Source organism: Podarcis erhardii (assembly GCF_964252035.2).
Source record: "Podarcis erhardii genome assembly, chromosome: 2".
Lineage (NCBI taxonomy): Eukaryota > Metazoa > Chordata > Lepidosauria > Squamata > Lacertidae > Podarcis > Podarcis erhardii.
The window spans coordinates 30,123,440-30,150,840 of NC_138498.1; the positions used below are offsets into that span (position 1 = coordinate 30,123,440).

Genomic DNA, 27,401 nt, shown 5'->3' on the forward strand with positions numbered 1-27,401 from the left:
AGGTCAAGTTTTTGAGCTATGGCCACATGTCTTTTTTACGTTTTTGTTCACATGTACGCTTGTGTGGAGCCTTTTAGAAAAAGTTGGTGGGGGTAAAATGCCTTGTCAAATAATTGTTTTGATTGGAAATGATTATATTAATGACAAGAAGTATTCAGGTCTGATAGTTCTGGGTGATTATGTCGAAAAGGGATCAGTTTGAAGTCATAAAACCTCGAAATCTTCCATAAATTGGTCCAGCAAAGCATAAAGTTGGGGGATCAAAACTAAGTTAATGGAAAATGGATGAAGGATTGCTAAAAAATTTTAAAACAAGGATGCAGTGAAGGGGAGGTATGGGGAAGTCGTGTTATGTTTGTTTGTTTTTTGTTTATGTTGTAAAATTAATAAAAATTATTTAAAAAACAAAAACAAAACTAAGTTAATGGGGCAGCCGCCCCACGAAGTATCCTGATCTTCAATCAGCATGTCGTCCTGTAGCTCATTGTGATGAAATTTCAGTGCCTATCTTCGGAGAACTTCCTGGCATTAGTGACGAAGATGCCTCCAGTGTTGAAGGACATGAAGAAGAAGAAGTGGTTCTTGAAGATGATGCTCTACATCCATTTTCCCAAAAGGAGTTGAATGATCTAGTTCGCGACTTCAGCTTGTCAAAGGACTCTGCCGAACTGTTGGCATCCAGATTGAAGGGAAAAAACCTCCTCTCTGACAGTGCTCGCATCAGCTTCTTGCGCAACAGGCATCAAGAGTACCTCCGTTTTTTCTCGGAAGAGAAGGACTTGGTGTACTGTGCAGATATTGCGCAGTGTCTGCTCAAGCTTGGAGTGCCACAGTACGAACCCAAAGATTGGAGACTGTTCATTGACAGCAGCAAGCGATCACTGAAATGTGTTCTGCTACACAACGGCAACCAGTTTGCCTCTATACCCCACTTGAGTACACTTGAGTACACTGAAGGAGAACTATGAAGCAGTGAAGTATGTGCTGGAGAAAATTGGTTATGATCAGCATAAGTAGTTTATTTGTGTTGACCTGAAGATGGTGAACTTTTTGTTGGGACAACAGTCTGGCTTCACCAAGTACCCATGTTTTCTGTGCATGTGGGATAGTAGGGACCATGCTCAGCATTACATGAAGAAGGACTGGCCTGTGCGGGAGGAATTGGTGCCTTGCAAAGAAAGGAACGTCATCAACGACCCTCTGGTGGACAGAAACAGAATACTCTTCCCACCACTGCACATCAAGCTCGGCTTAATCAAGCAATTCACCAAGGCTCTGGAAAAGGATGGTGACTGCTTCATTTACTTGTGCCAGGCTTTTCCAGGATTGACAATGGAGAAGTTGAAAGCTGGCATCTTTGACGGTCCTCAGATCCGTCAGCTCATCAGAGATCCAGAGTTCGGAAACTCAGTGAACGAAGTGGAACTGGAAGCGTGGAAGGCATTTCTTCTGGTAGTGAAGAACTTTCTTGGCAACAATAAGGCCAGAAACTACGCAGAACTTGTCAACAACATGCTGACTACTTTCAGAAACCTAGGCTGCAACATGAGCGTCAAGATGCACTACCTATTTTCACATATGGACCGGTTTCCTGAGAACCTGGGTTCAATGAGTGACGAGCAGGGGGAGAGATTCCATCAGGACATGAAAGAGATGGAGACCAGGTATCAGGGTCGCTGGGACGCAGTCATGATGGCTGACTACTGTTGGACTCTGAAGAGAGACCTCCGTGCTGCTGAGCATTCCAGGAGTTCCAAGAAACAGAAGTTCAAGCCCTGAAGTTTGAAAAATGGTGAAGCAACATGCAATTTACGTGTACTTACCTTTATCAATGCCCACCATTCAGTTTACAGAAAACCTGACCTGATGGAGAGAAATGGATGCCATTTCCTGATTCAGCAGTGCAAAAATATCCTAAATCAGTTGTAGAAATCTAGACAACATTCAAAAAGTAAAAAATTGTTGCCCAGTGTTATCGATCGGAGAGGCAAAAGACTCACAACTTCTTCATGACATGGTATCCTTTTATTGACTTTGTTAAGACAATCAAACATGGTTTTCACCCTCCATTGACTTGTGGAACCTTATGGAGAGACACTTTCATCTTATTGCCTTTCTTGGAATGTTTAAAATTACAACCATCAGCTGCTATTTTTCTTTATTTTCTGTACAACTACTAAGCTCTGTTTTCCTTGTATGGCTGTGTTTCGTTACTTGATACTAAGAATCAATTCAAAAACAAAAATAAGAATCAGTAGACCTAAAGATGGACCTTTTGAAAGCTCTACTCAGATGCATGGGGGATATTCAATTAATTTCTTTATGCTAGTGCAACAGGATTCTCCTCTCTCCTTCCTTTGTCTTCACTGTCCCCAGAGGATTGGAGAAACCTCTGGAATCCAGAGTGGCTGTTGCAACCCAGTCAGATGGGCAAGGTACAAACAATAAAGTTGTTGTTGTTATTATTATTATTATATTTAAGGGGCATGTGGGGGGTGAGAGAAGGTGAGAGAACAGTAACTGAGAGAGCGGTTGCTGAACAGCTTGGCAGGTTTCTGGAGGAAACATCTGCTTTAGATCCATTTCAGTCCGGTTTCTGTCCTGGTTTTGGGACTGAGACGGCTCTGGTCGCCCTAACAGATGATCTCCATAGACAACTGGATTGAGGCAGGTCGGGACTGCTGATTCTTCTAGATTTGTCAGCAGCCTTTCATATGGTCGGTCATGATCTTCTGGACCACCGCCTCGCCGATTTGGGGATACAGGGCATAGCCCGTAAATGGCTGTGCTCTTTTATCTCTGGTCGGGGACAGAGGGTAGCGCTAGGGAGGGAGATGTCGCCGCGCCACTCCTTGGTGTGTGGAGTGCCGCAGGGTGCAATCCTCTCCCTGATGCTTTTTAACATCTTTATGTGCCCCCTTGCCCAGAATGTCCGGAGCTTTGGGCTGGGTTGTCACCAAAATGCTGATGACACTCAGCTCTATCTGCTGATGGATGGCCACACCGACTCAGCACCAGACACACTGACCAGATGCTTGGAGGCTGTGGCTGGATGGTTTTGTGGGAGCCGATTGAAACTAAATCCTTTGAAGATAGAGGTCCTCTGGCTGAGTCGGGATGGCATGGGGATGAGGGACCAACTCCATTCTCTTGCGGAGGCCCAATTAGTGCCAGTGCCTTCCGTTAAGAGTTTGGGTGTAATCCTTCTCAAATATTGCTTTTAATTGGAAATATTCTAACCAATTCACCCCCCTCTCTTTTTATTCTTCAAACTTCTTCACTGTCAGGCAATCATTTATCTCTTCTACAAGTTCCCTATATCTGTTAGCCAATTGTCTTTCATATTATTTCTATGCATGGCTGATGATTTTATAGGCGATAGACACCAGGGAGTTTTGGCTGTTACTTTTGTTTTGTTTCTTTCCCAAACCTCGAATAGGGCCTTTGTCGCCAAATGATTAGTGAAGCCTCTATGTGCTTTTATTTTATCATGACCCAGGTAACCATGCCACCCAAAAACTTTGTCCCAGCCCTCCAGGTCTAGGATTTCCGTATCTGTCAGTAACATCCAATCTTTCAGCCATGTCATGCATGCAGCCTCAAAAATACAGCTTGAGGTCTGGGACTGCAAACCCACCCCTTTCTCTGGGCTCCATCAATACTTTAAACCTTACTCTTGGCTTCTTACCCTGCCAAATAAATTTAGAAAGATTGGGTCAGGGCCTTTTCAGTGATGGCTCCGACCTGGTGGAATGCTCTGTCCCATGAGACTAGGGACCTACAGGATTTAACCTCCTTTCACCGGGCCTGTAAGACAGAGCTATTCCACCTGGCCTTTAATTTGAATTCAGCCTGATCTTTTATTTCCCTTCTCTTCTCTTCCCTCCCACTTCCCTTTTATGAAGATTACCCACTCTGGGACCCCACAGCTAATTCTCCCCTGGCCTCCTTGCTGGCCCAAGTAGGACTAATTCAGCCAGCTAGCCCTGGTGACTATCTAATGCTTATTGGATGGAGTTTCCCCAAATTGATTTTTGAACTTTGAATTTTATTGTTATTCATGTTTTTATACTGTATTTTATACTGCTTCTATGTTGTATTACAATTAAGTGTTTTACATTTGTTGTTAGCCGCCCTGAGCCCAGTTTTCTGAACCAGGAAGGGTGGGGTATAAAAAAAAAATATTATTTATTATTATATCCTTGTGCTGGTGAAATGTTCAGGGTAGTTGAATGCAACCCTTCATATTTCTTATGTAAGGCTTCTTAAAAGACACCCATTCAAATATGGTCCAAAGCTGCAATCCTAACTTCACTTACCTGGGGGTAAGCTCAAATGAATTAAATAGGACTTACCTGAGTAGGAATGGCTAGGATTAACAGAGTGAGCCTTAAATAGATCTGCAATGTAGTTCACAAGTTTCTTACAAAAATAAAATGAAAAGGCTGAAAGTATTTCTGGAGAGAAGTGAACAGAATTCCTTCAGCACTTTGAAAGAAGGACCATAGTTAAGCAGCCTGCTCTGCATACAGAAGGTCCCACGTTCAATTTCCGACATCTCCAGGTAGGGCTGGGAATGCTCCCTGTCTGAAATCCTGGTGAATGACTGCCTGTCAGTGTAGACAATATTGAGCTTGATGGGCGCATGGACTGACTCAGTAAAAGGCACCTTCCTATGTTGACGCACATGCAATGACTGCATAGGGTGAAGGGAAAGGGAAAGTAGTGCAAAATCATGGCACAGCATTAACAGGTCTGAACATGTTCTGTGTCACTGGAGACAGTCTGACTCGGAGTGTCTTGACATTGTCTCTGAGACACGGAGCATGCAGGAAGTTAGTAATACCTACCCTCTGTCAAGCAGCGCTTCACCTCTCTCTTCAATCAGTGCATTCTGTATTCAGCTGCCCCTGTGCTGAAACTGCTGTATTTTAATTCAGATGCCTTTCAAACACCTTCTCAAGTGTTGACCACAAAGAGATAAAAATTGGTAATCTCCAACAAGCAGGCAAACTACAATAGTTTAGGAAGCATTGCATGAATAGTCTGATGCACAGTTAATCTCTTGAGGGGGAAAACGTTTATCTCACACTTGTTAAAAGCCTACTAGCTTGACCAATTTCCACAATATTTTAAATTGCACATTGGTTTAATTGCCTATTTTAATTTGTGTTATATCAAGCAACTGAACTGGGTGGAGAATGAGGAAAGCAATATAAACATGGTTTTTAAAATTATTATTGCTTCCCATGAGGCATCCTGAAACAATTTACAGTTACATATTTTAAAGCAGTTTAAACAACTGCTTATATAATTTTGTAAAAAGAAAACAATAATATAAAAACAGCTTAAAACATATACATAAAATCAATTCAATTCCAAGACAGATACCAACTGGGGCAACATTTTAAAGGTCTTGTTGAAAGAGGAACATCTTTAGCAGATGCCAAAAAGAAAACAGAAACGGTGCCTGTCTGATATGCAATGGAAGAGAGTTCCAAAGGGTTGGTGTCGCCACACTAAAGGCCACATTGCGACACTGTGCAGAACTGAATTTTGGGTAGAATGATATCTGCAGGATGCCCTCTCTTGCAGAGTGTAGTGATCAGTTGGGTATAAAAGGGATGAGATATTTTAGGTATCCTGGTCCCAAGCTGTGTAGGACTTTGTACACCAACGCCATCACCTTGAACCTAGCCTGGTAGCTAATTCTCAGTCAGTGTAATTCTTTCAGCAGCAGCATAATAGGATGGTGATAGTCTGCTGCAGTGAGCAGTTGAGCTGCAACTTTTTGCACCAGCTGCAGCTTCTGAGTTACCCTCAAGGGCAGCCCCTCATAAGAGTGCATGGGGATAATCCAATCTGGAAGTTACCAGCACCTGGACAAAAGTGGTCAGGCTATCCTGATCCAGAAGTGTCTGCAGCTGTCTTGCCAACCCAAAAAGGCACTCCTAGCCCCTGAGGTCACCTGGGCCTCTAGCAACAGGCTGTGAACTTGCTCCTTCGGGGGAGTACAACCCCATCCAAAGCAGGCAATTGACCAGTTATCTGGACTCAGAATCCACCCACCCACAGCACCTCTGCCTTCCCAGTTTACTGGGCATCATCCTGTCCACCACAGAGTCCAGGCAGTGGTCCAAGGCTTGCACAGCCTCTCCTGATTTAGATAAACTAGGTTGGGTATCATCAGCATATGATGACACCTCACTCCAAATCTCCTAATGTCCACTCCTGAAGTCTTCATATGTAGATACTAAACAACATTGGGGACAAGATGGCACTTGATAGCACAACTGCCAGGGAGCTAAGAGGCTAATCACACAATATTGTTATCTGAAACTGACCCTGGAGATAGGAACAGAACTACTCTAAAGCGGTGCCCCTAATACCCATCTCAGGAGGATATCATGGTAAATGGTATCAAAAACCCACTGAGAGATCAAGTCAACTAACCAGGTTGCTCTTCCCTTTGATAAAGGTCATCCACATGTGATAAAGGCCTATTTACTCCCATAACCAGGTGTGAACCCTGATAGGAATGGACTAAGATAATCTGTTTCATCCAAAAATATTGTAACTGTCATGGCACAACTGTCTCAAGCACCTTTCCAAGAAAGGTAGTATTTGCGCTATTACTAAGCCCTATTTTCTAAATATCTTTTATTTGAATCACTTTCTCTTCCAAATACTCTCTGCTGCAATAAGAGAAAATAAAGAACTCTCGCTTTTTCTGATTTTCTAAATATTTCGGATGCTTCCTCTCTACACAGCCACAGTAACGTTAAGAAACACTGTTCAGTAGCACTGACCGAAGAAAACAAAATAGCAAAATATGTTTGCTCTGTATTAGGTTTCTGAACAGGTTTAAGTCTACATGCTTCCGTAAAAGGTACAATGAAAGCTGATATACTAGGATATATTAATTTTGAACGTAACCTCAGTTTTGCTTCACACGTTACACATCAATTCACCAAACACCACGGAACTAGTGCTGATATGCCCAGGAGCCCCACCAAAATTCTGGAGAGGGTGCACCTCCACAGGCACATACCTCCACATGTGGTGGGAATGTCCCAAAATCCAACTGTTCTGGACATCAGTCATACAAGACATATGCAAAATAACTGAGTGAGTATTAGAAGTCACCCCAGAACTGGCCCTACTGAACATCTTCCATGATAATAACGCTCACTCACATTACAAAGAGCTAATAACCCACCTACTCTCAGCAGCCAGAAACATCATAGTCAGACACTGGAGAGACCTGTCAGGAGTAAAGATGGACCAATGGTATCAAATAGTACGGGAAACAGCCTTACTAGAAAAACTAACCAATAAACTGAAACTGACACGGGTACAAATAGAAGAAGACGCTTTCACGCCAGTATGGTTACCCTTTATCATGTACATAGCCCAACAAGACAACAACAAGAATCCGCTGACAGCATATGAATCAATATAGCTAATCTGACCCCAAAACCCCCCTCCCCCCCACATAAACAAATCTCACTACAGCCAACCAAAGACAATCAACCACACCCTAGGCCAAGCACTCTCACCACCAAGGAAATAAAACAAGCAAATAGAAAGAGAACCCGCACAAGTGACACTGACACAAAACCCCACCCATACACTAAGTAGAAGAATAGAAGCATTGCCACCCAACCCCATGCACCACCCCCCTCTTTCCCCTTCATTTCTTCCCAGCCTAATACAGTGGTACCTTGGCTTACAAACACTTCAGGTTACAGACTCCGCTAACCCAGAAGTAGTACCTTGGGTTAAGAACTTTGCCCCAAGATGAGAACAGCAGGATGCCCCATTAGCTAAAGTGGTACCTCAGGTTAAGAACGGTTTCAGCTTAAGAACGGACCTCTGGAACGAATTAAGTTCATAACCAGAGGTACCACTGTACTGCATGCCACACTAATGTCTCAAACTGATCTGTAGAAAACACAGCGTGAAAAAAGAGACAACGCACGTATTTTTGTAAACTAAGAAATCTTTAATAAAAATATTAAAGATTCACAAGAGTTCCTGCTGGGCTAGCACAACACTGAGCCTAGGAAAATGCCAAGCTAACATAGGAATGGGAGACCACATGGTCTAGCTGATGTGCAACAATGTCAGTTGTTGTGACAACTGATCCACGTACTTGCCAGGGTTCTACTCCTATAAATAAAGGTGTCGTCACGAACCAAAGTTCCTCATGTAGATTTAAAGAACAGGTTGGTACTTTTATGGGTGTCTCTTCTTATAAAAACTCACCAATTTTTAAATGCTTGCATAGTGCACGTGCCCCTCTGAATCTCAGGCAAACTTTTAATTAAACCAACAGACATAAAGTGCACAACTCAAATAGAAAGTTTACAGCTCTATGATTCTATGGAAATGCTAACTACAAATGCATTGAAACAGTTCTGCCAGTACACCAGACAAGTATTTATATTCACTGAAGCTTAACCACCTTTTGTCTCTAACAATCATGAACTTAGCTCTTGTTGTTATCTTAACATACCTGAATATAATGTAACAGGATTGTGAGCTACACATCACCCTTTTGCTTTAAAGGAGCAGGGAGGGAGCATTACCTACATGCAATGGATTGGAGCCATGGAAATAAAAAGATGTTATTTACAAGAGGCTTTACATACTGATATAGTACATAATCAACATACAGGATTTCAGCTGCTTGTTTGAATACCTCCATTAAATCTTAATCAACTGTGTTCCACCCAAGAGACTAGCTACTGCAAAGCAGCCAAGTAACAGGATTCAGGCTGCAGACAGAAAACAAAAACTACACACAAAATAAAGGAACAGCTTGCAAAACACACAATTTCTTCTCTACTGATTCACAGCATACACTTTGTCTCATTTGCTCCCTCACCTCCTCATCCCCATGGCTTCTTCAGTAATGACCTTCACAATAGGCTGCCTATATAATTATGAGGTAATCAGGGGATAATCAAAACAGCTTCAAAGCAAAAGCAATAAATGGCTCCCGCGTGCTCAATAAACGCCCAGGATGCAGGCAAAATGGTTATAGAGAACAGTTGTGGGAGATATTTATTCCAGATTGTGACAAGAGATAAAGTCAATTATTACAATTAAATCTATATCCTATTTCTGAACTCTGCCTGCAGTGCTGACTTGATGTGAAAACATTTAACAGAGGCTTGGCTCATGCTTTTATGGATGGTTCCCACTCTGCAGATATATAGAAAAATAATTTGTGGTGACAACTGGCTCCCCAAAGGTTCCACCAAGAGACTCATAGAATTGAAACTGAAGCAGCTGTTACTACCTCTGAGCTGACTGATGACCCTGAAAAAGATCTGGCTCCTTCCCTAGAGCAACAGAGTAAATCAAAAACACCCAGCAGTGCTGTTACTTTCTGGGTGCTTGTTTTACTGACCATGAGCTAGGACTATAGAGGAGGCCCAGCTACTAAAGGCAAAATGAATCTGCTCTCCAATGCTCAATGTTGGCTTGGCTTTGTTCAGCTCCTGCCTGCAAAATTTAATCATAGCATATCCTTAAGCTAAAGAACCAGGGAATCCCTCTCATACAATCTGGGAAGGGAACGGACACTTTATTCAAGCCACTCTGATAGCTCTTGTTATAGCCTTTGGTTCTCTGGTTGGAAAATAGGACAGCAGTAGGAACCTGGATGATAAAACAAAAACTCAGTTCCAGAGATCGGGCTTCCACTGGTCTTCTGGCTTGGACACACTGAGTCCCAAATGGGGGTTGTGAATAAAACTTGCCTGCAAATCTTGGGAGGCTTTACTACTACATTAATATTTTTAAACTTCTGTCGAAGGACTAATAATATTACCCAACTTTCAGGCCAGAAAACAAGGAGGGACAAAAACTTGCAAAAGAGAATAATATCTCAATAGTTTGTGAGAGCCAATAACACCAAGGGCTTTGGGATGAATGCTATTTATCTACACTTTATTGCTTAGAGGTGAAGGAGGGTCATGGGAAGAGACACATTTACAGTCTTGATTTGTGCTACTTGCAAATTGCAGGAGACACCAGTGTAGGTCATTAGCCGACAGAGGCAGATGTTGCTAAGATGCTTAACTCTTCAAAGGCATTTCAGGTAAAAACCACAAAGTCTTCTAAAAAGAAAAGAGAAAAGAAGCAGCCATTCCTACAAGGTCAAATCTTGGAACGCTTTAAAAGAAACGTTTATCAGAGAGAAACTCAATGGTATTTGAAAAGAGATTTCAGCAGATTAAGCCCAAATCTCTTTTCCTACTTCTACAAACACATCATTAAAAATCAATGTGGTCATATCAGTCAATATTATTCATCCTTTCCGAAAAGCATAATCACCATTATCAGAATGTAATATGACTGCCTTTAGCAATATAACAAGTCGGTGATTAACCTGAATTGCTCCACAGGCGCTGTTCAATCCATTTTCTTACAGTGCTACCTACCCTCAAGAACATTTTCTCCTGCTTTGTTGGGGAGGGGGAAAGCACTGCAAGCCGGGCACGGCTTGCTAATATTTCATCTGTGTTAGTGTTTAGAGAACAAATGTTAAATACTTATACAAATACAAAAGTAAAATGGGCCACAGCCCAAGAAAAAGCACTGTAAACACTCATAAAAAGAGAGCAGGGGAACAGAGCTATTCAAATTCCACCCAAAGGTAAAAGTGAAAGGTAAATTAAATGATGGCAAAACAGGAGCCAGGAAGGAAAGCCACCGTTCTATTAACGGAGGAGGAGAAGATAAAGGCAGGGGTTCCACTTCAGAAGGATTTCGTAAGAGCAAGACCGTGACAATACATAATATTTTATTAGATTAGTCTATTACATAACACTTGCATGGATACAAAATCTTGTATACATTAGCAGAAGAGTGCTCTCTCTCTCTCTCACACACACACAGACAGACAGAGAGAGAGAGAGAGAGAGAGAGAGAGAGAGAGAGAGAGAGAGAGACATAAAATCACTGTGGAGGGATATGCAATTCTTCAGAGCACTGTACAGTGTGGCACAGGCAGTTCAGACAGAGGAGGGAAGAGATTGCAAGTCATCTGTGCACTAATGGAGCTTCCCCTCATGCCAGATGATGTTTGGATCTGTAGAATTATTTTGCAGGCTAACTTCTACTGCCTGAGAAATAAGGAATGCTAGACAAATTTTTTAATTGTAAGTTTCCTAAATAAATACCTGCAGTTGTGAATCATAGTCAACCTTATTTTAAAATACCTTGCCAACAAATAGAAAGCATAAAAGCGTCGGAGAGTCCATCAACAAGTTTTGGGTATCCAACATGGATTTCATGCTTCAGTCTTTGCTGCTGCCTCATAGTCTTGTTCTGAAGGACAAATGTGATGCAGCGCAGAGTCACTGGCACCCAGTCTTTGGAGAAGGGACATTCTGAATCATTTTGGTCTTCCATGGTAGAGAAACGGTTGCTGCCCAGAAAAGCAACAACTGAGAAATATTGGGAAGTAGCACGCCCACACAAAAAAGTTGGCACCAAAGACGTTCTTCTAACACGGGTTTAATTTCAGGCGCGCTGATGCAAATGAAGTCCATAATTAGCATATGCATATATGTAAGGGCATTGTGGGTGATGAAGTATAAGTTACACCAGTCCTGAACAGTAGCTCAGTATTACCGTATTCTCATGAATCTAATGTGCCATAAAATCTATCACGCGCCTCAATTTTCACGGCGTTGTTTGGCCAAAAAAGGTGTACATTACATTTGAGTAAATACGGTACTTTGTATTGCATATTGGAGGTTGTGATGAGGAGAAAGAGCAGTGTATGAGAACCATGCAATGTAGTATCCAGACTCATGCCATTTTTAAAAAATTATTTTTTAAAGAGGGAAATTCAATTTTGGAGGCTGTTAAGTTACCTGTAGCAGGAACATGGTGGGGGGAGAGAAAGGGTGTGATTCCCATGGCGGGGAACAGGAGGACTTTTTCCTTTGACACAAGCATTCGAGTGGGTATAATGCATGTCAAAGGCTTAAATATGTTTTGCTCAAAAGAGAAAAGGGCGACTATTTGACCTGCACTGATAACACTGCTGTAGTTATTATGTGGTATAAATAAATAACCACAACATATGCTCTTAGAATATACTATCTGCTTTTCAATAATTCAGAACTGAATTTATTCAAGCACGGGCATTTGAACTTTGGTAAGATATACATCTTAAATGTAAGATCAACGGATGAAAAATGTACAGTAATATAGCTAGTTTACAACCAACCTATGAAACTACAGTTCTTTGCAAGCACTAGGGTTACACTGGGGAAGAGCAGGGCTCCTTTGCCTTTAACAGCTGTGTGGCAAGCAGAAATTTAAGAGACTCAGCCTTTCTAGTATAGAAATACAATTATGGGGACAACTTCAACAGTTCCCTATCCCTGCCTTCTACATATCAAAGCAAAGGTCATAATCCTTCCTAATATGGTGAGATGCCTTGCACTGTTATTTAAATTACCAGATAAGGGCCCATCATCACATCTATCTTGATTCAGGTAGGTAGCCGTGTTGGTCTGATGCAGTCAAAAAATAATAAATAAATAAATAAATAAATAAATAAATAAATAAATAAATATTCCAGTGCTACTGGACAATTTTTTATCTTGACAGTAGACATACCAGATTAATCTGCCCCCATCACACCTTGAATGGAAGTACTGTACACACCTGTTTTCAGCCAAGCTGAAGACATATGAGAGCAACAGGGAACCCTCCCAAAGAGGGTTGGGAGAAGAACACAGCCCTGTATCATACTGTTTATAGGGAAGGCTTCTGAGGATGAGCCTTGGGCGGTGCCACACATGTTCTTGTGGAAGGACACAAACATCTTGCGAAGCTTAGGGGGACATCCTGTTTTCTGGAGCAGTGTGAAGAGTCCTTTTTGGCTGGTGAAGTCAAAGGCCTTCATCAGGTCTATGAAGGCAGCGCTCAACAGGCGCCTCTGCTCTCAGCATTTCTCCTGCAGCTGGTGCAGTGAGAAAATCATGTCCACTGTTGACCTCTGAGCTTTAAAGCCGCACTGTGGTTTGGGACAGACCCTGTCAGTGAGTGATTGTCATCTGTTGAGAACTACACAGGCAAAGTACTACACAGTACTCAGCAAGGAGATTCCATGGTAGTTGTTACAGTCATGGTGGTTGCCTTGGTTCTTGTAGAAGGTCGCAATGCTGGAGTTTGCTGTGTGAGAGACTACGTTTCCCGTCACGTACAGTTCTTGATAGTGCTCTGCCCTTTGCTGCATCTGCTTGCTGTGGTCTGTGATGATCTCTCCCGACAAGGTTCCAGCAGTGCACTTTTCCTGTGTCAGAAGCTGGCTTCAGGCACCAGGCTTGTTGGCAGACCAACTCTATGTTACAACTCTACATTTACAAATGTGACATGAAGGCTGGTAACATCAACCCCGCTGTGTGGAAATCCTTTGTAAACAACTACAGTGCCTGGGGAAAGTCAGGTTGTGCATACATAGTAGTGACCAGAGGAGGAATGACTGCTGGGAGGAGTGCAAAGAGACGAAACTCAATGGTACATCTGCATCAGCACAACCGGACGCGTTCATCTGCCCCAGCTGCAACAATACATGTCGCTCCTGTATTGGTCTCTACAGCCACAGCAAGTGTTATAAACTTCCAACAGTTCGACTTCATTCCCAAAGGCAAATTCCTCCATTGTCTCCCAAGACAGATGGATGTCAACAACAACAATAATTTCTAAAATTTCCATCTATACATGTAAAGTAGTATATGCAAATTTGTATACCCTTTCGTGGATGGGGCAGAGAGCCCAATTCACACGTAAAGCACTAAAACCACAAAATCCTGTTAGGACCTCAGCCTCGTGCAATGATAGACTTTTTTTTATTCCGGCACTAAACAATATATAAATCAAAACCTCATTATCCAAAGAACGAAGACACTAAGGGAAACACCAAAAGGAAAGCACAAAAATCTAGGGCTGCACCAAAGAGGTAAGGGAATATTTTGTGGAGGAGAGGGGATTTTTCAGGGGAGAGGCTGTGATTAGGGTGAAAATGTTCACCTATTTAGATTGAGGGTAGGAAACACTCTCTTCACTGTGTCAGCACATAGAAAATTTGACTGGTACATCACATCATAAGGAAGCCAGTTCAGAGTGAAGTCCCTGATTGTGAATTTGACTTCATTGTGTTGTACCATATCTGACTAGCCACATGACAACTTGATGTCACTGTACTGATTATATGGTATCTGACTAACTGATGATCACTTCGGGGGGAAACTCATTAAAGATGGTACAGAAACTGCAGATTGCTGAAGGAATAAGCTCCAAAAAGGACACCCAAAAACCTATGGAATATTTTTTGGTGGGGCTTAAACTTCCTTCCTGAAACCTACCCCTTTGGCCTGGTTTTTCTGTTGCCAAAAAATTAGTAGAGCCCTAGGGAATCTGTTTGCACTTATTAAGCAGCCAAATAAGGCACTGTGAATGAAAATGTGAAATACAGGGTATTACTCTGAAGGAACACTGGTATTTTAGAAGGCAGACAGAATGATTCCCCCATGACTTCACATCAAAAATGAAAGTATGGAAAGGCCTCTGTGATTCTTGTCATTAACTCCCCACTCATCCCCTGGAGAAAATGGCAGCAATGTTTTACTTTAAAATATAAAGTGTTTATTTCCCCTACTGAAATTCCATCTTCCTTCACTCTATACAGCAAAAGTATAATATACTTCTGAATAATTTATCCCAATCTCCTCCAACTTGCCTCTAGTTTAAGTCTCTTGAGGTACAGCAATGCTTGACTTTATAAGTAAGAAAAGGAAGGCAGAGAACTTCTAGATTTCCTTAAAGACCACTTTATTATGCTGGCTGTAAATTGTTCCGGATTGTAAACCTACACTACTATGTTCTCAAAAATGAAGCATGGTTAAAAAGGCTCACTTTGGTCCTCCCTCTTTCACATCGAATTTTGGCAGATACCGTGTGGCTTTGCTTTAGTTTTCTGAAAATGCTTTTAGTCCGACTCAATGTTTTGGCAAAAAATTACTTATTTCTTACCCCGATGTTTTCTACTAAGTTTCCTTCTGAATACTGGAATAGGTTCATGCTACAGGAATGTGAATGCAATGCACCTATATTCTGAGAGCATTGTCACTAGTCTGTCTTATTGCATGATACAGTTACAGATAGGTAGCCGTGTTGGTCTGCCATGGTCAAAACAAAATAAAAAAATTAAAAAAATTCCTTCCAGTAGCACCTTAAAGACCAACTGAGTTAGTTCTAGGTATGAGCTTTCGTGTGCATGCACACGAAAGCTCATACCTAGAACTAACTCAGTTGGTCTTTAAGGTGCTACTGGAAGGAATTTTTTAATTTTATTGCATGATAGATTTTGTAAAGAATTCGAGCATTTCAGGCTGTACTGAGTACACTGGACAAGTTCTTACCATGTTTGTTGTTTCTGCAGCAATCAATCTGTGCTCTGTCCTATTTGGTTCCCCGCCCCCCCGCCCTGAACTGGTCAATTACATACTGGTATGATAAGTGCAAATCATGTTGTGGGCATGTGCACACACTTACAACCCTGAAAATCTCTGTTCAGGTTTATGATGGTGGAATTAAAAACTATGTGAAACGGGTTCAGGCAGTGAGTTTGGAATTATCTCTGGGAAACCACCTGCTATTTTTAGGTGTTTTTGCTGTTTAGTCGTGTCCGACTCTTCGTGACCCCATGGACCAGAGCCCGCCAGGCACTCCTTTCTTCCACTGCCTCCCGCAGTTTGGTCAAACTCATGCTGGTAGCTTCGAGAACACTGTCCAACCATCTCGTCCTCTGTTGTCCCCTTCTCCTTGTGCCCTCCATCTTTCCCAACATCAGGGTCTTTTCCAGGGAGTCTTCTCTTCTCATGAGGTGGCCAAAGTATTGGAGCCTCAGCTTCAGGATCTGTCCTTCCAGTGAGCACTCAGGGCTGATTTCCTTAAGAATGGACAGGTTTGATCTTATTGCAGTCCATGGGACTCTCAAGAATCTCCTCCAGTACCAGAATTCAAAAGCATCAATTCTGTGGCAATCAGCCTTCTTTATGGTCCAGCTGTCACTTCCATACATCACTACTGAGAAAACCATAGCTTTAACTATATGAACCTTTGTAGGCAAGGTGATGTTCTCTGCTTTTTAAGATGCTGTCTAGGTTTGTCATCACTTAATTAATTGATGTATATGCTGTCTTTGTGTTGACTTACCGGAAATCACAAGAACATGAGACACCACCCTATACTGAGTCAGACCACTGTTCCATCCAGTTCAGGGTTGCCTACACCAACCGGCAGCTACTCTCTAGGGTTGCAGGGCCAGGGACATGCACAGCCTACTTGGGAGATACTGAGGATTGAACCTGAGGCCCTCTGCATCCAAAGCAGATGCTCTGCAACTGAGCTATGGCCCCTTCCAAACCATCTAGCTCCTACATCAAGAAAAGAAAAAAAGAATGCTCTGCTACCTATAGTTTGTTAGCTAAAGAAATAAACATGAAATCAGATGTTTCCATGGCTCATGCATTTCTTCTTGCTGTTGCAGTAGGCCTTGCCCCTTGGTGGCGCAGGTTGGGATGAGAGAGTCCTTTTGGGGGAAGTGGTGGCAGCAGCTTTTAAATCATGCAGCTCTGTTCACTTTGATTGTGCTCAGAGGCCCACAGTCTACTGGGCAGGTGAGGATCACAGGCAGATAATAAGGGAGCAGTGTCCCATAGAACATCATTTTAATCTTAACAGCAACTAAACTATACACACAGGTAGTTTCCCTTTGGCTTTTCCTGTGTCTGCCCACCACGGGAGGTTAAGGTCAGCTAAGATCATGCTGCTGAGGCCATCTTGATCTGACACAGCTTCTTGAGGAGCAGCTTTTCCCCCTAATTCAAGCAGCTGCTGTACAGGGGCAGAGCTCATTTGGAGCTGAATCGGAATTTGTGTTTTCATTGGGAGGAGCTCTCACAGCTGTAGGAGCTATTCCAATGCCACTTTTCTTACCACCCTTTCTGAGAAAAGGTGGGAGGGAGATGGGAGCTTTCCCAAGGTGCAGGGAGCAGCCAGCATGTCTCTACAGGGAGGTTTTTACTAGCATTTCTATCTCTCAGGCACCTGCTTTTCTTTTTATTATGTATCCTCTACCAGCCATGGAGCAGCATGTCTGCTAAAAAACTGGAATGCTCCAATGAAAAGTTTTTGATAATAACTAAACAACTTTTTTACTCTACAGTCATGCCTCCCTAAGCAGTAGCTTAGGAAGCCTGCTCCAGCATTGTATTGAGAATAGCCACCATTAATACGGTAATGATCACCATCTGCACTTCTGCATTTCATTTCCCTGAAACCTCACTGCTTACACACCCACATCTATCCACCCATCCATCAGTCCATCCATCCACCCACACACTTCTGTAATTCAGGACAACACTTCATGCATATGAAGTAAACTGTAGTCTACAAAAGCTAATGCCTAATAACCTTATTATTTAAAAGTGCCAAAAGACTCTGTCACTTTTGTCAAAACAGATTAACGTAGCTACCCCTCTGGAAATTGCTCCAGAGCCCAAGAGACCAGCAGCTCACACAGAGACAGTAAGGAAAGTGATCCTCCAGCCGACGCATCCAATGTAAACACAGTGCTGCTGCCCTGCATGACAGCAGTGTGCAAGCAGCCCACAAACTTAACCTACTGCTTGGACCTTGCCACTATGTTGTTACATGCCCTGCAGAAAAACCCTTGGGCAGGAAGGGTGGCTAACCACACAGATTTGGGCAAACAGAATGGTTAAGGAGCAGTAGAGGGCAATTTTAGGAATTTCCAGCCACATTAGCCTAGAAAGACAACAATAGGCTTAAAGATTAACAAATTTTACGATGACTTTTGTTCATAAAGCGTAACCCTCAGTTGAAGATATAAATATACTAAGTGGAGGTGGGGGTGTTGTAAGCAATGAGAAATGCAATGCAAAAACACAGGTATTGACAATTCAATTACATACAGAGTGCATACAAGGTAAGCACAGTGACTCTTTACAACGGTAGTGATGCAATCATCAATTTGGCAATCCTGAGTTTGTACTAGGGAAGAAAATCATTTCCTCAATTCAGACCCAAACAAACAGCTTTAGGGAACAGGATGTTTTAAGATTATAAATGGTGAAGGAATCACAAAAACTAAGATTCCCGGCAGGATACATGCTATTAAATAGGGACTGAGAAGTAAGGTGAAGTAAAGCCATCAAAGGTAATCTCAAGTGATTTGTACTGAAAGTGGAGAGAGAAATCCCTTCTGCATTGTGAGTGAGCAGAAAGGAGATAATCCCCTTTAGGCACATATTGATATACAAAAACAATAGGGTGAAACGGCTTCCATCAAACTTCTATAAGGGGGCTGCTATTATTATTCATGAGATAAAGAGATGCTCAAGTCAAGTGGAAAAACATTCACAGCATATGTACATCCCTCTAGCACCCTCACAGCTGAACAGCAGACTGTCACAATAGGCTGTCAACTGTGCTATGTTTTCCTTTTCACAAAAGCTACTAAACAGCATCTAACACAGCTCTGGAACTCAGGCAGGTGGCATTGGAGGAGCAAACAGGAGCTAGAAAGAAGTTGGTGGTCCTGGTGAGGATCATAGAATAATAGAATCGTAAAGTTGGAAGGGACCCCAAGGCTCATCCAGTCCAAGTTCTTGCAGTGCAGGAATCTCAGTCCCCCATCCAATTTAAAATCAAGACACCAGAGCAGTAAAAATGACATTATACAAGCCCCATGTGTATTCATTCTGCAGTATGTTTCAGGCAGCTTCCCAAGAAACAATGCCTTTTGCAATCTCCCATGTTGTGGGAACACAGTGGAGCTGAGTTGTTAAACTACATTCAAAGTTCAAAGAGCCCTTCTGCCAGCACAGCCATGTCATTTTATATAGCAAGCACAACTCTCTGCAGGAAGAATCCTACTCTAGCAAAAAAATGCTGCAATCTGGATAGTGGGCAAATGTGATATACCTGGAAAAGAGCCTGAGTGAAAACATATGAAAAATATGCACCTACCAAATGCAAAACAAACATGTGCCACCTGTATCGTGAAAAGCCCATTTTGTAATACTACCCTGAAATAAGTCAGATGATGGGTAGGTATGCCCATCATTTAAATTTTTAATGAATGAATCACTCGCTGAATGAAGAGCAAAAAAGACGAAAGCAAAACAAGTATCTGTGATGGAGCATTAGCCACCCATTTCAATGGGAAGGGATGCTGGTCCCTCAAGACTGAAAACAAACAAAAGATAAACTACATTTTTTTCCAAGGCTTAATTGCAATGTCATATTTCCTCAGCATTAGCAAAAGGATGATGTTGCATTTGGTTTCACCGCATTTGAAATGCAAAGCTTACATGACCCACACTAATATACACTTCCAGCAATGTAGAGATGTGCATGCTTATAACAGACAATGCAGTTAAAATAGAGGCACACCATCAGAGGCAGAATTAGTGGTTTGGCATGCACTACCAAGAGATGTGGCAATTTGTGTATACAAGAAAGAGCCGTATGATCTTATAAAACACTGCACCAGAAAGATGTCAAACAGGTGAAAAGAATATAATCTAGAACAGAGATAGGGTGACATATGGACTCTGCAGGCAGCACTGGGCTGCTAAAAATGATGCCTCATCTGCAACTGTATTGCCAGATAATAGCAGCGTGGGCTAGGGAAAATATATTGACAGGACTGATATGATTCTGAGGTCATGTGTTACTGATCCTGCTCTAGAGCAAAGACAGAAAACAATAGTTCACTCAAGAAGGCATGCTGGGATAACCACCCTCCAATCTACAAATATATTTTATTTTATAAAAGATTGTATATATAAACACACATGAAAGAGCAAGGGGGCAATAGGAAGAATAGAATATCTTTACATCAGATCCCCAAGGAAAGCAGATTAATGTGTTGTAAACATAACTGTCAGACCAAATTACCCATTTATACTGTAGCAGAGAATAACCATTTCTCATGAGAGAACTAGCCACATACCTGCAGTGCTCCTAAGCATTCAAAATGCAGTGGGCTGAACAAGCATGATTTGGGCTGCTGTTGGTTGTTTTTTGTTTATGCTGGGTTTGTTACTCAGCAAAAGAAAAATAAGGTTTAATATTTTCCCAATGTGGGGATAAGGAAGGAGGTAGAAGTGAGAGAACTTAATTTCTCCCTCTCCCTGCTGGAAAAGGCAGCCCAAACAGTTAAGGCAACATTGAGTGCAGCCATCCCCAACACACCGCAATCCCAGATGCTGTGGAGTCCAACTTCATGGCTAATCATCTGGGATGATGGAATTTGTAGTCCAGAAACATCTGGAGTGTGCCAGGTTGGGGAAGGCAGGTAACACTGCAAAGTTAGCATTTATTCACTGCAGGTAACCAACCGTGTTCCAATTATTGTACATTGAATAATATATTATTTTGGGTATACTATAACCTTAAGCAGGGTCAAAACTAGGCTTTCTATCACGCAGAGCAAAGACCCAGTTTGTCACCCCCACCCCCACGTGCGTTTGCGTACACCCCCCCCCAACACATTTGTTCATAAAGGGTATAAAAAGCAGTTTGAAAGAGGATGGAGAAGAGATAGTCTCTCCAAATAGTAAAACTGTCTGTGTATTTATCTGGTTTTCATTCAAGATTAAGTAGATCTCCTCAGAGAGTAATAGATCATTTGAGGAATTATAAGAAGCATTATGACTATAGTAATAATAATAATAATAATAATAATAATAATAGTAGAAACTGTGATAATTATCAGGCACATACCAACGAGTAAGTCCTATTGAACTCAGCAGGACTTACTTCTGAGTAGTAAAGGCTTGAGTTAAAGGCTCCAAAGAATGAAATAAAAGAATAAATACTGTGCAAGTTTCCTTTAAAAATTGCTGGCTGCTGAACCATTGCAATTAAAGAATTTAAAGTGGATTGGCTATATTTTCCTTCCAAATTACAGGAAGGGATAATTAATAATGATAATAGTAATAGTAATAGTAATAGTAGTAGTAACAACAACAACAACAACAACAATAATAATTTTTTTTAGTTATACCCTGCCCATCCAGCTGGGTTTCCCCAGCCACTCTGGGTGGCTCCCAACAGATCAAAAACAGAATAAAACATCAAACATTAAAAACTTCCCTAAACAGGGCTCAAATGTCAGCATCACATTTCTTTCATTGCAGGTATTTTGTTTTCAGTATAAAGAGGACTTCCTTCCAAGGTGAGGGGGGCAGCTTACTTTAATACATTAATTAGACTTAAGCATGCTGGTTATATAAGGCTGAGTATCCAAAGCATTTACATGTGCTTCCCGCCCGGTGGCATACAGAAACAGATCCCATGTCAATGTGCATCATATGACTGCTACTTGACAGCAGAGATGAGGAATCTGTGGCCATCCAAAGTTGCTGGGTGCCAACTCCTACCAGCCACAGTAAGCACAGCCAATGGACAGAAACGATGGGAGCTGTTGTTCAACAGGTTCCCAACCCTGCTCCTCAGGCAAAGGGCCAACTAACTCATAGTAACTATCACCTTCTCCGGAATTTAAAGTTTTTATGCCTTCATTCTCATTATTAAAATAACTCTGCTTTCTGTTAATGTTTACTTTCATTTCTCTCTGTCTGCTGCCTTCTGAAAATGATTAATTAAGGACCCTCACCATAGCCTTTCCTGGACCAATTCCTCATTATATTCCCCCCCTCCCCATTAAATCAAGCCTCACATGATATGCCTCCTGCTTTTCATCACAGGGCTTATATTGCACTAATTTTGTCATTCACCTCCACAACTGCGTCAGAGAGATTCTATCAAAATCCTCTTTGGAAATCAAAGTAAACAGCATGTCCTTGAATAGTGTTATTTATTGCCCAGAAACCTTTTCGCATATGACAGAGCTGGGAAGTTTATTTTACTGCAACCATGTTGCCTGGACTTTCCTAGGTTGTATGGTTTGTCCAAGCATTGCATTTCTATGGCTGTAATTAGAGAGGCTTGGGAATCAGAAAGATAATTGCTCTATCTAATCACCCCCACACTTTCATTTACTGAGTGTTTGCTAATAGAAATTAATTTAAGAGACTCTTGATAATAACTGTGCCATTTACATTCTGATCCATCATATTAAAAAGGAGCAGGATGACAGGAAACGAATGCTGTGGACAACTCTGCATTGCTTTATGCCCACATGAGACTGTTTTAGAAGCATCACAAAGCCAGATGCTCTGGGCCATTTTTGAACTATTTTAAAGCAGTATCATGGGAGGTTTCCAGCTACCCCACTCTTTGCCCTTGGAAGCCTTGCAAGTGGCAGCAGGAGAGGGACTCACAGCAACATCATGGGAGGGGTGTTTCTAGGACTAAGCTGAAACTGCGAAGCTCCCTTGTTATTTTTGCTACTGGGTGCTGCATGTTAAGCAATCTTGTTATAGTTATAGTATTGGAAGGTGGTTTTCTTTGATATGTTATTTTATTTGCTATTGCTCTTTTGTGTTATGTTATTGCTTTGCTATGTCATTATGAAACAGTTTTTGCAGTGTTTGTTTGAAATGCATCCCCGTTTCTTTGTTGTAAGCTGCTTTCAGGCATAACTTCTTCTTTTTTTGTAGAAAAGCAGCATACAAATAAAATGAATGAATGAAAGAATGGATTTATCCATTATTTGTGTACATTTGCTCCCAATATTTTATTTCTGAAATGAAGGATGCCAGGGTTCAAGAGTTCCTAGAGTTCATGTCCTCTGCTCACCTCTTATTCCAGAAAACTACAGAGAGGGGAAAACCCTTTGCACATGTCTAAAAGCATATTCCATTACCAGGACTCAGACATGGCTACTGGCTATGCTTAAGGAAGGCCAATGGGATTTGGGAGCCCAGCAGCTAACAGGATTCTCACCACTGGCTTAAGCTTTGGTGATTCTTTTATCAAAATAAGGGGTAATATTCAATGACCATGTCCCATCAGGCAAGGATTTCTACTTGTGCAATGGGACCTTCTTTCCTTCTCTATGCACCCCACGAACACCTGAATCTGCTCCAGAGGGTTTGCAGAAAACCTTAGAACAAATTTAGGTGAGCGGGGGAGGGAAAATGACAACATTTCATAGTGTAAGTGGAAATCCTTGCACTGACAAATTGTTAACGGATTGTTACATTGGATACAACCCATCATCTATCAACTGGACATGAGCAATTGCTCTAGTTAAGGAATGCCTAACTTTTAGACCTAGCAAAATGTGATGCGACAATAATTCTGTTTAATTGGAAGGTGAGGGAGTAAAGTGACAGTTATGTCTCTGAGGCCTTTCTTAGAACTACATCCAGAACCAAAACACAAGGACAACAGTAGCTGATACAATAGAAAAACAGGATCTCAGTCCCAATAAAATGGAGCATCTGTACCAGGAAAATAAGGCACATATCTAATAATATGATCTAACATATCTAGGAAAGAAGACATTTGGAGATGGGTAGTAGGTTCCCACATCTTCTTTCATACTTGATCCATGTATTAATCACAAAAAGCATTAAAAGGATTCAGGCAACAACATTTTGTGACAACAGCACCTAAAATTTCTGCTAAGCATCTGTGTAAAACCTTTACAGCATGAGGGAAATTTCAGGTAGCAACTTACCACATGGCATGCATGTAAGTCGGAGGTAGACGAGGGCTGCTGACAGGTGTGCAATTGTAAGACCTCATTATCCTTTCTGCCAATAAAAAGTTTCGAAAGAGGCTTGCCACCAGTAGATCCTGCCTGAAGAGCTTTTGGAAAAGATCTGCAAGAAAGACAGAAAGATGGATGGCACCTATAAAGAGCTGGAAAGTAATAAAAAGCATGGGGAGGGGGAGGAAATGGGACACCTGAATAAATCCATGTCCTCTGGCAAGAATCATTATCGCAATAGTTAGGCCTGCTGTTGTATATTTAGGTTTAAAACACACTAATAGATACTGGATGAGCCTTCAACTGGGACTTTACACTTAGGAGTCAACATTTATTTTTTGTTTGCATAGTTTTAATAGTGGAAATAATATCCACTGAACGTCATTCTGGTACCTGCCATGTAATATCCTAAAGCCTCCAAAATGAGAACAGCTGTAAAGGGCAGAACTATAGCATACCACAAGCAAAAAAAAGGGGGAGGCAAAGCACACAAACGCAAAGACACTTGACATGGCAAGGAAATGAAGTTTGGTAAGATCCTACTTTATCCGTTCAAAATGTTCTCCCTTTTTTTGTATCTCATTTCTCATTGCTTCCTATTTCCCCTCATTAGTGCTTCATTTCATACTCCTGCTCTCTTCTATTATGATCAAGCTATATATATTGCCAGTAATTCTGTAGCGTATGTGCCATAGCTTTACCTCTGGGTAGGACGTTCCATGCAATTGTATCTGTGATGGCTGTAAAGATCCAATTCAATTCTCCCAGAGGCGTTCTTCTGTCATTGAGCCTCCCAGGAATTCTGCAAGGAATAACAAAATATTATCATTAAAACAGAAACATGCTAATCTATTCCAATGCCCACAAAAGTGCTGCAAAAGGAAGCTATTTTTTATCCTTATGTTCTAAATGTAAAATGTACATTTTTTGGACTTAGGCTACAATCCTAACTATGTTTGCTCAGAAGTAAGTTATATTTAAGTAAGCAGGCACACGCAGAGCTTGTCTGACACCTGCGGCGGGAGTCTTGACCATGAGACGCTCTGCCGTGGCACCACTGCCTGATCTGATCTGACACTACACGCTAATACGCAGTAACAGAGGTCCATATTTTACTATCAAAGCCTTGCGGTGCATAAGGACAGCCATGGGTGTTTTGTCCATTAAGTCCTCAGTAGGCTGGGAGGCACAGGGTGTTCTTGGCATGACTGCATAAGTCTGTCAGGTCTCTGGCATGGATCTCTAGCTAGCTTAGCCCTTTGAGGCCTTGGGGCAAGTGCACCCGTCTGCCCCCTGCCTCTCCATGGGCTTGTAAGACAGACCGTTCAATGGGGCTTACTCTCAGGTAAGTGTGGTTAGGAACGCAGCCTTAGTTGATCCCTGAATATTTTCTTTCACATGGTCGTTCATCTCCCTGTTCCCATCTCCCATGGCTTCTTGCCATCTCACAGTTCAAACAGTGAACTAAAAAGGCTTGAATTTTGAACTATGTTAAAGAACATAAAATTACTGGAAGCAAAATCTCCTGGATACTTCAGAATAAATGCTAATAAGCAAGTGGGGAATACTTTTATGATCTGATTTCCAACCCCAACCCTTAATTATTCAGTAAGGATGAACTACACACTAAATCACTGACTGGATTGACGAATAAACCAGTGAAAGTTTTTGAAAATGAGCAGCTTAGAAAATGTGGGGAAATTTAACAAATCACAATGCATAACTAAACATCTAAATGAAATGGCACAGTTGACTATAACCATCCCTCCAATAATCCAACTATAAAGTTACTGGATGAAGCAGCATAGTATCTTCCTGTGAAATAAAATTTCATAAGAAAGGTCCTAAGGAAAAGTTGCACAAATTATTCTTATGAAAATAAAGCAAAGCAGAACAAATGTGAAGATCAAATCTTGTGAAGATCAAATCTTTGGTCTAACTTCATGTTATCTAGTGTTCTATGTCCTTACTCAAATATTCCATTAAAGGTCAGTGATGATTTCCCCTGATATTAAAAACAATCCAGTAGGCAAATCTAATGAATGCAGTTGGGACTGCTAATGTTTGCTAAGGTGGCCAACTGTAAATATTTGTAGTAGTAGTACAACTAGTAAGAATTATTTTAATGAGTTTTAGTTTTATTTAAGGTATAGGAATGAATTTTGTTTTACTGCTGTATTCATTTATGATGTAAGCCATCCTAGAATTGCAGATCAGATCGAAGGAAGGAAGGAAGGAAGGAAGGAAGGAAGGAAGGAAGGAAGGAAGGAAGGAAGGAAGTTTTCTGTGCAATATGGCAGCCAGTTGTGAACATCATTTGATGCATAACCAAAATTACATTGAAGGAAGCTCCACTGAAATCAATTGGAAGTTGTTCTAATGAATTAGCTCCAGGGAATTAAAAAAATGCCCCCAGTTATTTAATATTTCATTTACTGTATTGCATTTTAATCCCATCCTTCAAGAAGCTCAGAGTGGCATACATAAATTCTTACCCACTCCAAGTTTATCCTCACAATATATTCTGTAAAATAGGTTAGGTTGACAGAGATTGGCTTACAGTCACATACTGAGCTTCATGGTTGAGTGTGGATTAGAATAGTAAGTGACACAGTTTGCTATCCAATGTACTCTCACCTGTATTTTAGAGGTCATATCAAATTTTTAGATAGATACAAATTGCTATGCCTTGCAATTACAGATGCAGAACTGCATGTTAAAAAATAGTGTCAGGTGGGATCAGATAGGAATATTGTAGCACATTCCTAAACTACCCATCTCTGTTATTCAGATTATATAACAGCATTTTTCTGGGTAGGTAACTGACCAATCAACTAACATTTAATTTCTCATATTGCACCTGTAATTTCTCAAAAGGTGGCATAGGTACAGCTAAGGGATTTCAATATCGTAGATATCAGCACTCTTAGAAAGCACTAATATAGCTGGAACATTAAGTCCTTCACTAATGTGTAAAGTTTTAAAATACATATAACCTTCAGGGACATCTTATGAGGGAGACTGTATTCATTAAAAAATATTAGATTCATTAAGACAAGCAGTTCTCTCCCCTCCCCAAGTTTCAGATGCAAAGCAAATTCTACAGAAAATTCCCATTTTCCTTTCAAAGATTAATATAAAATGCTCCTTTTTCTCGAAGAAACCCTTAAACACTTCAGGGCTTCTGGAACACTAACACTGTAGATCTGGTGTCCAAACACAAGCCAAAACAAATGATTAGCAAACATGATGAGCACTTAAATTAGGCTTAGCTTTCAAGAGCAGTATGTTTTAGGATGATGGTGAAGATACACCCATATGAGACTTAGTTTCAGCTGGTATTGGCTGGTTCTTGGATAAGGTTGTATCCACAAAATAATCTTGTTAACACAAGGACTTCTGCTTGCACAGTGGAACTTCCCGTCGTTCTCTTTTGCCTGCATACTGACATCTGTTCTGGGGGTTCTCCCCACCCTCCGGAGCATATTTGGGTGGGTGTGGGGAGAGAAAAGTGTACGGACATTCCATTGCGCAAGTGGAAGTTCTTGCGCTAATGGGATGGTTTCATTGGATATAACCAATAGTGTTCTATTCAATTATATCCCTTCACACACTGAATGCTCTTCAATTCAGTGGCAGTTTCCATGGACAG

General features: G+C 41.3%; 1 protein-coding gene across 2 annotated transcripts in view; it reads right to left on the reverse strand.

The window, feature by feature from the left end:
* The window catches only part of RPTOR (regulatory associated protein of MTOR complex 1), a 328,366-nt gene that overhangs the window by 122,346 nt on the left and 178,619 nt on the right, over positions 1 to 27,401 (reverse strand). For both annotated transcript variants that reach the window (XM_081849519.1, XM_081849518.1), the window contains exons 8-9: positions 24,451 to 24,551; positions 23,717 to 23,861 (exon numbers count right to left, since the gene is read on the reverse strand). In XM_081849519.1, the coding sequence (XP_081705645.1) occupies positions 23,717 to 23,861; positions 24,451 to 24,551 (246 nt within the window). The remainder of the gene's footprint in view (positions 1 to 23,716; positions 23,862 to 24,450; positions 24,552 to 27,401) is intronic.